This window comes from Arachis ipaensis, chromosome B01 (genome assembly GCF_000816755.2).
Source record: "Arachis ipaensis cultivar K30076 chromosome B01, Araip1.1, whole genome shotgun sequence".
Lineage (NCBI taxonomy): Eukaryota > Viridiplantae > Streptophyta > Magnoliopsida > Fabales > Fabaceae > Arachis > Arachis ipaensis.
Window position 1 is genome coordinate 33,641,890 of NC_029785.2, and position 16,823 is coordinate 33,658,712.

The window sequence follows — 16,823 nt, forward strand, 5'->3', positions numbered from 1 at the left end:
GCAGAGAATTGTAAGTCTAGAAAGAATGCCACTGTGTAGAACATTACTGAATTTGATCTCACTGTTCCACAAATTCTATTCTTCCTTCTAAACCCCAACTCTCAAATGAACATAATCATTGCAGAATAAGAACCAAATAATGAAGTCACAAAGTGACTAAAGAACTCAATAATCAAAATCAAATATGAGGATAAAATCAAGTAATAAAGTAAGAAAACGTAGAACCACAATAACTTACAATCTATTTTGAGAATCCATTTTTTATTTATAATTGCCATAAGAACTTTTAGTGTCCTAGAGCATGCTCCACTTTCATCAGTAGCTGCAATCACATGGGTAACTTCTAAAGTCCAAATCTTGGTAACTATAGCACCAATTTTACTTGCAAAATTAATCAGAAGTATTCGTACCATCAACAGAGGAAAGATTAAAAAACAAATATTTAGAAATACTAATTGACTAATCAAATGGGAACTCAAGACAAAGAGCTTAAATGGAAGCTCATCAATTACAACAGATTCAAAAGCTCATCCTAATTCCTAATAGATAACCCTAATACACATTAATTAATTATAAGCGAGCACAGAGAGAAGATCAAATCAGGAAAGAAGAAAGCAAGCAGTAGCAAAGATAGAGCATATCAAAATGAAAGAAGGATGGTGCATGGGTGGCGGATTGAGGGAAGATTTCGTTCGCGAGATTTGCGGGAGCAGTGGACTGAACAGATAGTGAGAGGGGAATTCACACACAGGACGATGCAATAGGATGGAGCAATGGCCAAGCGATATGATGAGAGTGGCAGGATTTTGAGCGCAGCGGAGAGGCAGAGAGCCCTTGGAGGTTTTGCATTTTTTCTTGAATCATGGAAGGAGAGGGTTTCTTTTTTAATTCCAATCGGGGATTTCTTTGTTAACGTTGCGTTTTTCACTTAAACCACAGTCAAATTATTTGATTTAGCAGTCCCATTTAAAATCGTCACTGAGACTGTCGCAATCTAACATTTTAGCGGTGTTTCTGAAAACCATTGATATATTGTCGCCACCATCTGCCGCTTATGGCGTAGTGTAATTCCACTTAAAATTGTTATAGCAAGAAATTATACTTGATTTTTTGAAGTAAAAAATTAAAAAATAAAAATATCCAGGTGAAAAATTTTTTGGTACCTCAACCTTTTACACCAACGTTGGTGTACTAACATATGGACCTTGGATCAAAAGAAATTAAATGTAACAGTTTATAATTGGAAACATTTATTTTTTTTCACATTTTGACTCTAAATTTTTGTGCTATGTGCTGTTTATTTTTATTTTGTACATTAACCTCAAATATTTTACAAATTATGGTAATAGTTGTACTCTTTTGTTTTCAATGGACTAGGCCTACAATAAATTTTCTATTTCTATTTTTATATAGAGTTTTATTTGTGTCTTTTTTCAAAATCAAACTAATGAATTGAGGATATATTCATTTTAGCAACTGAAGAATTTTGATTTTGATAAAGTTTTTATTTTTCACAAAATAGACCTTCAAATATCAACTTCATTTGACAAAATAGGCTAATCGTAAACCCATTACTCAGGACGTTTAGGTCATTTTGTCAAATAGACCCGATATCTGGCAGTTCATTTTTTCAAAAACAAATATTGGAACCCGTTTTATCAAAATCATAATCTTTCAGATATCAAAATGACTATTTTAAGTTCTTGAAACACACCTTCCTTGCAAGCACCCAGTCATTAACACCCTCTCCCCTATGCTTTACAAGAATTTCATCACGACTCTGATGAGCGGATAATTTATACGATTTTTGGCATTGTTTTTAGTATGTTTTTAGTAGGATCTAGTTACTTTTAGGGATGTTTTCATTAGTTTTTATGTTAAATTCACATTTCTGGACTTTACTATGAGTTTGTGTGTTTTTCTGTGATTTCAGGTATTTTCTGGCTGAAATTGAGGGACTTGAGCAGAAATCAGATTCAGACTCACGTAAGGTATTACTTGGACGACCCAGTGCACTTGCTGGTTAGTTGTATCGAAGTTGTGACAGACTGTAAAACTAGATCAGAGTATCTTCAGGATTTGTTCGAGCCTGGAGATCACAATTTCGTGCACCAAGTTTTTGGCGCCGTTGCCGGGGATTGTTCGAGTTTGGACAACTGACGGTTCATCTTGTTGCTCAGATTAGGTAATTTTCTTTTTGTCTTGTTTTCAAAAAAAATTTTTCAAAAATCTTTCAAAAATTCTTCCTTTGTTTTTGAAAAAAAACAAATTTTAAATAAAAATGTTTTCAAAAATATATTTTCCTTTCAGAGTTTTTAAGAATGAATTCTAGTGTTTCATGGAGCATGTTGAAGCCTGGCTGGCTGTAAAGCCATGTCTCAATTCTTATACTCAAGAGAAGAGCTTCTTTATCTTTCTTAGCCAATTGGCTGTTGAATGTAAGGAATGTCAGGCGTGTCATGTCTGAGTTACATACTAAAGCTTGGCTAGCTATTAAGCCATGCCTGACCCTTTGATTGGAGCTTTAGAGCATAAGATTCCTGGAATTCATATTAAAAATTTTGGAATCCTTATTTTCTTTTTCAAAATTATTTTTCGAAAAACATAAAATAAAAATCCAAAAAAAAAAATTTAGAAAATCATAAAAATCAAAAATATTTTTGTGTTTCTTGTTTGAGTCTTGAGTCATATCATAAGTTTGGTGTCACTTGCATATGCATCTTGCATTTTTTCGAAAATATCATGCATTCATAGTGTTCTTCATGATCTTCAAGTTGTTCTTGGTAAGTCTTCTTGTTTGATCTTGATGATTTTTTGTTTTGTTTCTTTTCATGTTTATCATATGCATTCTTGAATTCTTAGTGTCTAAGCATTAAAGAATTCTAAGTTTGGTGTCTTGCATGTTTTCTTTGCATTAAAAATTTTTCAAAAATATGTTCTTGATGTTCATCATGACATTCATAGTGTTCTTGGTGTTCATCTTGACATTCATAGCATTCTTGCATGCATTCATTGTTTTGATCTAAAAATTTCATGCATTTCATCTTTTTAGTGTTTTTCTCTTGCATCATAAAAAATTTTAAAAAATCAAAAAAATTATCTTTCCCTTTTTCTCTCATCAAATTCGAAAATTTGAGTTGACTTTTTCAAAAAAATTTTAAAATCAAGTTGTTGCCAATGAGTCAAATCAAATTTTCAATTTGAAAATCTTATCTTTTTCAAAATCTTTTTCAAAAATCAAATCTTTTTCAATCATTAATTGAGATTTTAAAAATCAAATCTTTTTCAAAACTAATTTCAATCATATCTTTTCAAAAATATCTTCTTATCTTATCTTTTTCAAAAATATCTTTTCAAAATATCTTTTCTAACTTCCTAACTTCTTATCTTTTCAAAATTTGTTTCAACTAACTAACTAACTTTTTGTTTGTTTCTTAACTTTTTCAAAACTACCTAACTAACTCTCTCTCTCTAATTTTCGAAAATATCTCCCCTCTTTTTCAAAAATTTCTTTTTAATTAACTAATTATTTTTATTTTTATTTTTGATTTCAAAAATTTTCGAAAAAAAATACTAACCTTTTTTTAAAAAACTATTTTCAAAAATCACTAACTATTTTTCAAAATAATTTTCGAAAATTATCCCTCCCCCATCCTATTCTATTTATTCATTCATATCCTAACATCTCATCTCACATCTCTTCCATTCGTACAGTTGCATTTCTTCCTTTACATCACATTCTTTGTCTCCTCCTTCTCTTCCACTCACAAAGGGATCCCTATACTGTGGTATAGAGGATCTCTATTATTATTATCATTTTTCTGGCCATTCTTCCTTGTCATATGAGCAGGAGCAAGGATAAGAACATTCTTGTGGAAGCAGATCCAGAACCTGAAAGGACTCTGAAGAGAAAATTAAGAGAAGCTAAAATACAACAATCCAGAGATAACCTTTCAGAAATTTTCGAACAGGCAGAGGAGATGGCAGCCGAAAATAATAATAATGCAAGGAGGATGCTTGGTGACTTTACTGCACCTAATTCCAATTTACATGGAAGAAGCATCTCCATTCCTGCCATTGGAGCAAACAACTTTGAGCTGAAACCTCAATTAGTTTCCCTGATGCAGCAGAACTGCAAAATTCATGGACTTCCATCTGAAGATCCTTTTCAGTTCTTAACTGAATTCTTGCAGATATGTGATACTGTTAAGACTAATGGAGTAGATCATGAAGTCTACAGGCTCATGGTTTTCCCTTTTGCTATAAGAGACAGAGCTAGATTATGGTTGGATTCTCAACCTAAAGACAGCCTGAACTCTTGGGATAAGCTGGTCACGCCTTTCTTAGCCAAGTACTTTCCTAAGCTCTTAAAACCAAGAGGCAAGAGCAAAAAGCCAATAAAAAGGATCCCAAGGCTTTGAGCATCAGTGGATAGGAGGGCCTAAAGGAATAAAATCCCGGACTAAGCGGCTAAACCAAGCTGTCCCTAACCATGTGCTTGTGGTGTGTAGGTGTCAAGTGAAAACTTGAGACTGAGCGGTTAAAGTCAAGGTCCAAAGCAAAAGAAGAGTGTGCTTAAGAACCCTGGACACCTCTAATTGGGGACTTTCTTTAGAAAGTAGACATCCAGAGCTTTCCAGCAATGTATAATAGTTCATACTTTGGCCAAGAATTGACGACGTAAACTGGCGTTCAACGCCAGCCTTCTACCCAAATCTGGCGTCCAGCGCCAGAAAAGGATCCAAAACCAGAGTTGAACGCCAGAAATGGCACAAAAGCTGGCGTTCAACTCCACAAATGGCCTCTGCACGTGCTACACTTAAGCTCAGTCCAAACACACACCAAGTGGGTCCCGGAAGTGGATTTATGCATCAATTACTTACTCATGTAAACCCTAGTAGCTAGTTTATTATAAATAGGACCTATTACTATTGTATGAGGCATCTTTGATCAGTTGTATGCTATCTTAGATCACAATAGGGGGCTGGCCATCTCGGCCATGCCTGGACCTCCACTTATGTATTTTTAACGGTAGAGTTTCTACACTTCATAGATTAAGGTGTGGAGCTCTACTGTTCCTCAAAGATTAATGCAAGTACTACTGTTTTCTATTCAATTCATCTTATTTCGCTTCTAAGATATCCATTCGCACCCAAGAACGTGATGAAGGTGATGATTATGTGTGACGCTCATCATCCTTCTCCCTCATGAACGCGTGCCTGACAAACACTTCTCCAGGATTTGTTCGAGCCTGGAGATCACAATTTCGTGCACCAGACTCTCATAGAGATCGCAACACTGTTCTCCTTCCTTCAAGAAAGACATTTACTTTGTCTTTTTTCTTAGAATCTTAAAGAAAAAACCCACTTCAAGAACTCATGAAAAAGCTCAAAGCTTTTATGGTCAATAATAATGGTGACAATAATGGTAGTGTTACTTCTATTAATTATGTGGGGGATTCCACTCCCTAGGGGTGGTGGCGGTGATAATTAAGCTAGCTTCATACTCTTGAAATTTCTTACTTTATAGGATTCCACAAAAGATTGGGAAGTTCTTGAAAGAAAAAAAAATCATTCTTGGGTTTTGATCTATTGAGAAAAGGAGAGAAGGAAAAAAAAGGTGGGTCGCATGATTAATAATGATTTTACAAAGGTTTAATTATTCTGTTAGTTTTTATAATTTTGTCAAATTTTTAATTAGATCTTTATATTTTTTTTCTTTCAATTGGATCCTTGAGCATTTATTTTTTTTTCAATTAGGTCCCTACCATGATAAAAATATTTGATTAACAAAATATTCAATTTTCAAATTGAAAATACCCTAACTTTTTTTTTCTGGATCCTTAATTGTCTCTCTCCTGCTTTTTTTCATAAAGACAAAATTAGTCCTTTCCTTTGTCATTCTCACACTTAGACCAAAATCTTTCTCTTTCACTCCCTCTTTCGTTCCTTCGTACACGTTTATTCATATACTAACCAAAAAATAAATAACTAAAATCCAAATGATACAACTCATGTGTTTATTACCATCAAATTCAGCTCAGGAAAATTTTTCAACCAGGTAAAGCTCATCTTTTTAATTGCTTTTTGTAAGTGTTACCATGATATCATAAATTGAAGCAATGAGGCAACAATTCGAAATGGTACCCCAAACCCCAAATCCTACTAATTCACCATCAGAAGGAGTCATCAACATCACACACTCAACCAAATTCTCTATCTCAAAACTTCCATCGTCACTACCATCAGCAGCAGCAAGAATATGGTAAGACTTGCAGAAGACAAAGACAACGAAAGTGCTGTGAGAGAGAGCAATGCGGAGCTTGCGAGTGTCAAGAAAGAGGGGTTGATCCTCTACCACGTGACTTAGAGAAAAGATGGATGGTGTAAGGAGAAGGTTCTTGTTGGTGGTTGATTTTATTATTGTTGTTGTAGTTTTGAGCCATTTGAGTTCCATAGTAGGATTTTTAGAGGTGAAACATTCTATCATCATTAGCAATGGTGTCACTTCCATTATTGTTGACTACTGAACTTTTAGATAGGGCGAGTGGAAAGTTGATAGTCGTAATCAATTTTAGAGGATTACTCCAAATTAATCCATCATCACTTGAAAATACTTTTTAAATCTAGAGATTTCTGAAAATAGTTGGCTTGAATCTATGAGTGTTCACAAAGTATGAGAAGCAAATAAAGGAAGAGAAAGGAGAGTTAGAACCATACTATGTATGAGAGAATTGTACAGAGTAAACGATAGGTATAATAGTAAATTCACTCTTCTTTAACATTTTTTTAACGTTTGGTATCAGAAAGGACCTAATTGAAAAAAAAATATAAATGATTCAGGGACCCAATTGAAAGAAAAAAGTATAGAGACCTAATTGAAAATTTAATAAAATTATAAAAACCAACAGAATAATTAAACTTTTTATAAAATACTTAGTGCCTAGTGTATTAGATAAAAAAAATTAAATAATACAAAATTATGAGATTTAAATGTAAGGAATAAATACCACCACTTATCAACTTTCGGATCTAATTTTTTTCTTCATATAACCATCAACGCATTTGTTGACTAACGTTAGTGCAAAACTCGTTGTGACATTGTCGAATCTTGCCCCTTACATTCACTATATCCTTTTTTTTATCGGATAGATTGGATAGCCCCAATTTTAGACATTATACACTTACGTATCAAATATTCGCACACATTTAAAAATTTTATCTACTACTTAACCAACACTAAAATTCGAATCCGAATGTAACATATTTAGCCACTCAACCAAAACCTCATTTGCCATTCACTATATCTTTTTCTCTTTTTTTATTAAGCTTTTGGTCCGAGTTATGACAGGCTTTCTGTGAAGGCCCAGTTTGAGGAACTAGAACTAAGGATCTTAATGGGATGTCATAAAAATATCTATCTCCTGTGACCCAAGAAAAAACCCAGAATTTTTTGGATTAACCGTTTAGATAAGGTACTAAGAAAATATAACATCATTGCAAGATCCCAAACCCCTCACTCACTTCACTTCTTCAATGGCTGCGCCACTCTCTTCAATCACTGATATCCTCTTCACAGACACCAAGAGAACAAGATTCACCACCAACACAAATACCAATACCGCCACCACCAACCCTAACCCTAACCCTCTGAAGCCAAAAACACGTAGAAAAAATTTCCCCATTCACTGCACCACTTCAAAATCCAACCCGGAAGCTCCTTCCACAACCACCAAGAAGAACCCTTCTTTGTCTGAACAACTCACTCCTCTCGCCAACAAAACCTTATCAACCTCCATTGGAATCCAACCCAATGTTCTTTCGAAGCCAAAGTCAACGTGGGTCAACCCCACAAAACCCAAACGCTCCGTGCTCTCGCACCAGAGGCAGAAGCGTGCCCCTTACTCCTACACTCCTCAGCTCAGAGATTTTCAACTCTTTGCGCAAAAGATCAATGAATGTGGGAATTCTGATGATGAGTTCTCTGATATGGTGAAGGAAATCCCGCACACACTTACTAGAGAAAACGCGCTTTTGGTGCTTAATAGCTTGAAGCCATGGCCGAAGACCCACATGTTCTTGCATTGGATGCGGACCCAGAATTTGATTCCCATGGAAACAATCTTCTACAATGTCACAATGAAGTCGTTGAGGTTTGGGAGGCAGTTTCAGCTGATTGAAGAACTTGCACACCAGATGTTTCATGATGGTATTGAGTTAGATAACATTACTTACTCTACAATCATTTCATGTGCAAAGAAGTGCAATCTTTTTGATAAGGCCGTGTACTGGTTTGAGAGAATGTACAAGACCGGTTTGATGCCAGATGAGGTAACTTACTCTGCTATATTGGATGTTTATGCTAAGTTAGGGAAGGTGCAAGAGGTGATAAACTTGTATGAGAGAGGGAGAGCAACTGGGTGGAAGCCGGACCCAATAACATTCTCTGTTTTGGGGAAGATGTTTGGTGAGGCCGGGGACTATGATGGCATTAGGTATGTTTTGCAAGAGATGAAGTCTATTGGGGTTCAGCCAAATCTGGTTGTGTACAACACCTTGTTGGAGGCAATGGGGAAGGCCGGGAAGCCGGGTTTTGCTAGGAGCCTTTTTGAGGAAATGATTGAGTCGGGGGTAGAACCGAACGAGAAGACGCTAACTGCTGTTATTAAGATATATGGTAAGGCTAGGTGGTCTAGAGATGCTTTGGAGTTGTGGGAGAGAATGAAGGAAAATGGCTGGCCTATGGATTTCATTCTGTATAATACGCTGTTGAACATGTGCGCGGATGTTGGGTTGGTGGAGGAGGCTGAGACTCTCTTCGAGGACATGAAACAGTCCGAGCATACTAAACCTGATAGCTATAGTTACACAGCAATGCTCAACATATATGGGAGTGAGGGAGATGTCGATAGCGCAATGGAGTTGTTTGAAGAGATGTCAAGGTTGGGGATCCAACTCAACGTGATGGGGTGTACCTGCTTGATTCAGTGCTTAGGGAAGGCTATGGAGTTTGATGATCTGGTCAGAGTTTTTGATGTTGCTATTGAGAGGGGAGTTAAGCCTGATGATAGGCTATGCGGTTCCTTGCTATCTGTTTTGTCTCTGTCTCAGGGTAGCAAGGACGACGAGGAAAAGGTCCTTTCTTGTTTGCGTAAAGCTAACCCGAAATTGGTTGCCTTTATTCAGTTGATTGTAGATGAAGAAACTAGATTCGAGGCTGTCAAGGAAGAGTTCAAGGTGATAATGAGCAATGCTTCGGTTGAAGTTCGAAGACCCTTCTGTAACTGCTTGATTGACATATGTAGAAACAAAGATCTACAAGAGAGAGCACATGAGCTACTCTACCTGGGAACCTTGTTTGGATTATACCCTGGTTTACACAACAAAACCAATAGCGAATGGTGTTTAGATGTTCGATCATTGTCAGTTGGCGCAGCTCTAACTGCACTCGAAGAGTGGATGTGGACACTCACCAAAATCGTTCAGCGGGAGGAGGCACTTCCAGAGTTTTTCCTAGCACAAACTGGTACCGGTGTTCATAAGTTCGCGCAAGGACTGAACATTTCTTTTGCGTCTCATTTGAAGAAACTAGCTGCTCCATTTAATCCAAGTGAGGAAAAAGCTGGTTGTTTCGTTGCAACTAGAGAGGATTTGATCTATTGGGTTAGGTCAAAGTTTTCATCAGCAGCTGTTGCAACATAGACTGTGGAGAGGATCAAGTGGCATTCAACTTTCTCTATCGCTGATACATAACAATGATACTTTGCAAGTATACTTTTATTACTTGAAATGTGGAGAGTGAAGTTGGAGGGGATGGCATGTAACTCCTCTCTGTTTATTTAATGATAAAAACCCTTAAATGTAGTCTTCTTTTTTCTTTTTTCCCCTTCACTATTTCTTTTTTCCTTTTTTGCAATCTTTATTACATTCAAATTCAATAAAAATTAGTTTTAGGAAGGGGATTTACTGCACAATTCAAAGCAATACTGAACTTTCCAATGCAAAATTGCATTCTTTTTAACAAGGTGAAATGCAGTTGGTTTAGTATTTATGCAAACATGCACTTAAAAAAATGAATGTATTACACAAACTCTTAATTCTTGTGAAAAAAATAAGTAGGGGGTGGCAATATGTACCTTATCCGCGGGTACCCAACTCGATCCCACCCGTTCGGGTAGGGTTGTCAACCCAATCCGCAGCGGGTAGGGTAGGGTGCGGGTAGGGTTCTCGTGCGGGTCGGGTAGGGTGCGGATTGAGCTTCAATCTTATCCGACCAACCCGCACTCTATATATGTTTATATTATATACTTATATAAAAATATGTTTTAAGTGAATATTAAATCAAAGACCTCTTACTAAATGCAAAAGATTTTTAACCACTAAAAGAAAATTATTAATTGATAATTTAATATTTTTTTTTATATAAAAATCAATTCTATTTTAAATTATCATCAAGTTATATAATAATGTTGTATATTTTTTGTAACCCGCAGGTAAGGTCGGGTACCCGCGAGTTAAGAATGGGTAGGGTTAGGATTGGAATATTCTCAACCCACGAGTAGAGTTAGAGTTGGATCCAAACCCTACCCTACCCTACCCATGGTCACCCCTAGAAATAAGTGACAGCAATTAATGTCTGGTCGTCCAAAGTCCGAAAGGGCTATTTCAATCAGCAAGTTATATGCACTGAATTATGAGCAGACTGATTTGATTTAGAGATCTCTAAGAAAAATATTTAATCCACTGTGGTGAAATCCACCCTCAGTTACAGAGATGCTCAACTTCAACCAGTACATTTTGTATCCCCACGAATGTACACCCTTAGCTCTGCCGAAGAGAAAAGAAGAAAAAGAAAAATAAATAGAAAGGGCCTTCCCTCTGCAAAATTTCTATCATTTTCCATCTCTATAACTACTAAAGAGCAGGGGATTATAGAGAATAGACTCTTTCAATGGATAAGGAAACAGTTTGAAAGGCTTTACAGATTTTCTTTTTTTTTTTTTCCTGAAGTCCAAAGTGCATCTGCAACGCTCATTCCTAGCTCATCAAATTGCATTCAGCTTCTTTAATTCCAGATAGAGCTCTAGTTGAAGATTCTTGCCAACAACATCTGAGAATTCCTCAATTTGATAACGGTTTTTGTGATTGGAAAGCATCCAGGATCCATGAAAAATGGATCAGCTATGTACTTCTGTCCCGGCTTTGAGGCAAAGCGAATGGAAAGTGACCATCACATGTCATAAGAGCCAACATCAACTTGAAGGTGGCAACTCACAGATACCTCCCAGAGGATTTCCAGATTCTTCCTTCAAGTGATATCACCATGACAGTGACATCATCATGGTATTTCCTCCTATCTCCATGTGGGATATCAAGCAACTCATGAAAACCCATGCCTGCAAAATAAGTCCAAAATAAATATCTAGACGTGCATTTTATATATAAACATGATAGAAAAATCAGCTTATAAATGAAATCAACATATTGAAGGAAGCACTTTTTCTTGTTTGCCTGATTTTTCATGTTACCTGCATTCCCAGGGAAGTTGAGAAAGGGAAAAACAGCGTTCTGGCATCAAAGATAATAATCACATAAATTTTGTTCAAACACAAGAGCCAAAACTACAAAAACAAAAGCAGACAGACGCAAAAGGTGGATATTGACTACAATAGTACTCTTTGAAATTGACCTGATGAATAATTCAGAGGTCCACAGGAGTGGTAAGAATAAAATATAAGAACATTAAGGACTGTAGACTTATAAAAGATGGGAAATATACAGTAGTTGCTGCATAAAACTGCAGAGTATCAAATCAGTGGACCAGAAGGGAGCATAATGTAAAATAGAGGCTTATTTAATATAGACGATCCAGCAATCTTGCGGAACAGCAGACTTTGGGGTTTTTTTTTGGGGGGGAAAAACAAGGATCTAATTACTATTCTCTCCGCTTATGCCATACAAACTTTACATGACTAAGTAGATTGCAGAAGAAGAAAGATACACAAGGGCAGAAGACTTGCTTACCAGCCTTCTTTGCTGCACGGAGAAGCAGCTCTTCAATTAAATGTTGAGCAGGATCTCCTTCTGGAAACTTTTCCATGAAGCTCTCCACTTGAGAAACAACTTCTTCATTGTTTAGATATTGATATAACCCATCAGATGAGAGAATCAAGAACTGATCTCTAGGGCATAATCTATGGTGACGTAGCGAAGGAGAGCAGGATATATATGGAGCAGTGCCAATATACTCGTTCCGAAACATTTCTAACACCGCATCATTCAACTTTGGCTACAAAAAATGCAAACCACCCCTGATGTGAGTATACATTTGTGCAAGATATTAAACAGGAGGCATAACAATCAGGCTTCTAAATTATTGTGCGGAGGGAGCAGCATAAGTAGTAATATGCACATGACATATTATGCCAAGTTGGGCCATCTTAAACAACAAATCACAAAAAGAGCAGGGCAAGGGGAAATTCAAGAATTTTATGTTGGTTCTTCAAGTACAATATTAACATACAGATAAGCAGCATATTCAAAATACATGAAAATCAATAATTGGACACTTGTGAGCAAAAAGTACCAAGTTGTACTTGCCAAGAAACCCTTTATAGAGAAACAACATTGTATATAATACACTGCCTAAAGAAAGACAAATTTTTTTTCAAGGAACTAATGCTTCCAATGTCAGCATCTTCTACTAAAACTGACCTTACCACTCACCAGATTATTTTCAAGTAAAAGTGTAATGCAATTTGCAACCGTTAAGTCTAAATGTTTGAATGTGTAGCTTACATCATATAGAGCACTAGAGCATCTTAAGGAAACACTTTTCAACAAGCATGAATTCATCTGACAAGTTTCAATTCCACAGGTTTGCAATTTCACCCTTCAATTTTTGGTTCTGGTCATATTTCTAATCATCTCATTTAACTTTTATAAATGAAACTAAACTTACATGCCAAAATTTCAACTTATATATGTGAAAGTACCTACATACCGAAAATTCACATTAGAAACACAGGATTATAAAAAATGATTTTCCTTTCCATTAATATAAAAAGATCACACAACCTATTTATAAGCATATAAGAAATGTCCACAGCTCCGTGCATCCATTTAAGGGAGCCATTCGGATAAACACGTTAAAAACAACTTTTTTTAAAGATGTTTCTTAGTAATTAAAATTCAATACATATAACTCATTAAATCGTGTTATTTTTGTCAAAATTATATCAGACAAATTGATTTGGCCAAAAAATCAATGAACTAAATCTTAAACCGGTCTAAATTAATATTTTTATAGAAAATGACTATAATATCCTTTTTATAGAAAATGACAAAATACTCATATATATTAATTTTGAGAACCATAAATCCTAACCCTTCTCTTCTCTCTAAGTTGTATTTTTTATAAAAAAAAATATTAATTTATATCAGTTTAAAATTTAGTTCATCGATTTTTTGGTCAAATCAGTTTGTCCGATCTATTATAACAAAAATAATACGGTTTAATCAATTACATATATTAAATTTTAATTGTTAGAAAACATCTTTAAAAAAAGACGTTTATCCGAGTGGCTCCCTCCATTTAAATACTTGTATACTAGCATTTATTGTATAGAAATGCATTCCATTAACATAGAGGATTTTGAAAGACACCTGTTTCAAAAATCCTGCCCCAAATGCTCTGGTGACCTTGAGACGACCTTTTACTCTATCATTGACTATGCATTGCGCATCATCAGGGTGCTCATTTTTAATTCTATTGACTTCCTGCAAAAGAATAGGCTCCACTGTTTAGAAAGCTGATGCAATCTGAACAAAAGAGGAAACACAACTAAAAACTGCAACAATGAAACAGGAACATTTCTAATTTTTCATAATTTCCATAATTAAAAGAAGAACCATACAAAACATGATCATGATCCACATTCCACCCTCTTGAAATTACTCAAAAATGTTACCAAATCTGGAACTTCATTACCACTTATACATATTAGAATGGTGAATTTAGTGAACAAATATCTGTATGATGTTATTACAACTAACGAAGCCATTGAAGCTTTAAAATTATGTGATGGAAGAAACCATTTCATCTCAAGTTGAAACAAAATTAAACTTACTTCTTTAATGCAGGTGCTGTGGTCAGTTGACAGCTGCAATGCTGCCAACCTCATTTCCGGAGCAGGATCCTCGTTCCCCAAATTGCCTGTGCTTTCACCTGCCGAGGACTCCTCAACAATACTCTCCGTGCTCAACCCATCGTTCCCCTTCTTGAGTCTGGATCCTGTACAAGCAGCAGCGCCCTCTTTGGGCTCATAATGAGCAACAATAGCGCGGCTATCCCCAACGTTCATCACATACACATCCTCATCCCTCATCAGAGAAACCAACAAACACGAACCCATCAAAGCAAGTTCTGGATTCGTATCCAGAAGCTTATCAGTCATATCCAAATATGCCAGCTCGGTCACCTCGAGCGCACGAGATAATGCCCTCAAAACAAGATCATGGTCCACCGGGCCAACCTTCCTCCTCCTCCCACCACTGCGGCCTCCACCGGAAGAAAACTTCTCCTCAGCTGGGTTCTCTGCCTCTGTTTCCACCTTCTCATCCTTCCCTTCCGCACCAAAGCTCCATGGCAGCAGCCTCCTACCTTGACCCTCTTTATGCTTGGACAACCCATGCTTCAATTTCGACAACAGCAGCCACCTTCTGCTAACAGCGGAGCCAGCATTGGCATTGTTAACACTGAGAGCATCATCCACGGAAAACGCAAACCTATCGGAACCAGAAAGGTCAAGGCCGTCTTCAGGGTCCTCAGCAAGAAATTCCCACAGCCTACGCCTCCTGCTTTCCGTTCCCTCCACCTGAAACGTTACCTTCTTAACAGCCGCAGTCGCCGAGTGAGAGATCGAGTCTTCACTGGCATCTCCCTCAGTGTTTTTCACCTCAGCAGCAACTTCAGCAGCGGGAATATTGTCGTTTCTGCCCTCTGCTTCTTCAGCTTCCCAGAACAGACCCTGAAGTTCGTTGTGGACGGCACGGTAGAGATGTCCCATCAGGAACTCCGGCGCGTCGGGGCCGTTGAAACCGTCGTAAATCCCAACGAACAACCAACCTTGCTCCTCCGACACTACCACGTGCACCCTGTCCTCGCCAGCCTTCCCCAGCGCCCATTGCACATTGCTCTCCTCTCTCGCCACGTCATCCGCCCCTACGGGCGCCGGCTTTCCCTCGCAAGCCTGAACTTCCTTCCTCCCGACGAAGTTCAGCACCGGCACCACCCACGGCCGCTTCTTCTCCGGCACGCCCCTCTGAAACGCCTTCCTGAATCCGGACACGCCATTCTTCCTCTTTTTCCTCACGTACACCCCTCCCAGCGGGGCCGAGAACGGGACTCCGGCGGCGGTGGCGGCGCCGGAATTAAGCGGCCCGGAGAGCGCACCGCTCTCGATTGGTCCCGAGAGGAAGAACCCTCCTCCCCTCTCGAATGTTCCAGAAGGCTCTCCACCGCGAGGAACCGGCTGGAGCGGTAGCGCGCTAAAGGACGACGTACTCTCGAAACCGTTGACAACGGTCCCTCCTCCTAATCCAGCTGCTCTGTTACCGGAACAGTCGGTGGCCTCTTCTTCTAACTGAATAACTGTCTTGGGAACGGAGCTGTTGGCACTAACGGAGGCTCCCGAAATGGCCTTGAAAGCAGTTTCGGGTGGGTCGGGCCGGGTTCTGTGGATCGGGTCGTGAGTTGGAGAGAAACGGAGTGAGGCAGAGGGGGAAACGAAGCGATCGGAGTGTGTTGGCGAGAGGAATCGGTTGGAGGATCTGACATAGCAGAAGGAATGGCCGAGAGTTTCGTCAAGCGGTTCGGTGGCGGCGAAGATCACGTCGTTGTCGAGGTCCGGTTGGTTCGGCGCCGGTTCGAGGCAGGAACACAAGGTAGAGACTCCACTTCCCATCACATTTGAGTTGCGCCACCGTTTTGTGTTGCTCTCTCTCTTGATTTCTTGTCTTGTCTAGTGCTTTCCTTTTTTGGTGGCTGGTTTTGTGTTTGGGTGGGGGGAAAATCAGGAGGATTTTCCGGCTGAGAGAGAGAGGGAGAGAGGGAAAAGACCCCAACTCCTCTAACTCTAATCCAAAACTAGTTAAAGGAACGGTCCAAGAAAAACAAAAAGGAAGCTGAGTGAGAGAGTGGGAAAGTGGAGAAAAGAATACAAAACCAAGAAAATATGAGTATAGAGGGAAGAAGAAAATAAAGGTCCCAGGGTTGTGTTTTTCTTTTCTTCATATATTTCATTTATGTTATATATACAGATATGGATTTAGCTAAAATTAAAATATTATAAGTATTTAAACAGGGTTTTTATTTTCTTGTTACATAGTGCTTTATAATTTTTCATTTATAAAAATCATTTTATATTATGGATTTTGATAATAAATATTTTGAATAATGTAAGTAAGAATTTTTATTTTTAAGTTATTTTTTAAACATTAGCATTGGTAATAAGATTTAGTAGCTTATTTAAGTTAACTACTTAAACATATTAGCACTTAAAAACTTGATCATTTGTATGTGTATTAGTAATAATGTTTTTGACAGTTTGAGAAGGAGAAAATGCAGGGGAGAAAGAGAGAAGGGAAGGGGGACAAGAGTGTTTTTGTGTGAGTTGAAATTTGAAGGAGATTTGTCCCTTTTGTGGCGTTTTCAAATGTTTTTTCTTTTCATTATGATTGTGGTCTGGTACGAAGGATATTGAGTATTGACACGGATAATATTGAATATGATAAGATCCGAGATATATTGACACGTTATTTTTA

General features: G+C 37.6%; 2 protein-coding genes across 4 annotated transcripts; one reads left to right on the top strand and one right to left on the bottom strand.

Annotated features, from left to right (window-relative positions):
- On the top strand, window positions 7,392–9,887 carry LOC107628546 (pentatricopeptide repeat-containing protein At5g46580, chloroplastic). Its single transcript, XM_016331186.2, has one exon. The coding sequence runs from the start codon at window positions 7,536–7,538 to the stop codon at window positions 9,699–9,701; it is 2,166 nt and encodes a 721-aa protein (XP_016186672.1). The 5' UTR covers window positions 7,392–7,535; the 3' UTR covers window positions 9,702–9,887.
- LOC107628558 (protein phosphatase 2C 29) lies at window positions 10,706–16,290 on the bottom strand. 3 transcript variants are annotated; one of them, XM_016331202.2, is made up of 5 exons: window positions 14,129–16,290; window positions 13,665–13,778; window positions 12,024–12,288; window positions 11,528–11,567; window positions 10,706–11,395 (listed from the first exon to the last, which is right to left on the bottom strand). In XM_016331202.2, the coding sequence occupies exons 1-5, from the start codon at window positions 15,962–15,964 to the stop codon at window positions 11,380–11,382; spliced, it is 2,271 nt and encodes a 756-aa protein (XP_016186688.1). In that variant the 5' UTR covers window positions 15,965–16,290; the 3' UTR covers window positions 10,706–11,379. The 3 variants fall into 3 exon arrangements, with proteins under 3 accessions (XP_016186688.1, XP_016186682.1, XP_020975641.1); XM_016331196.2 differs by lacking the exon at window positions 11,528–11,567 and having other exon boundaries at window positions 14,129–16,289; XM_021119982.1 differs by lacking the exons at window positions 10,706–11,395; window positions 11,528–11,567; window positions 12,024–12,288 and adding an exon at window positions 12,962–12,994.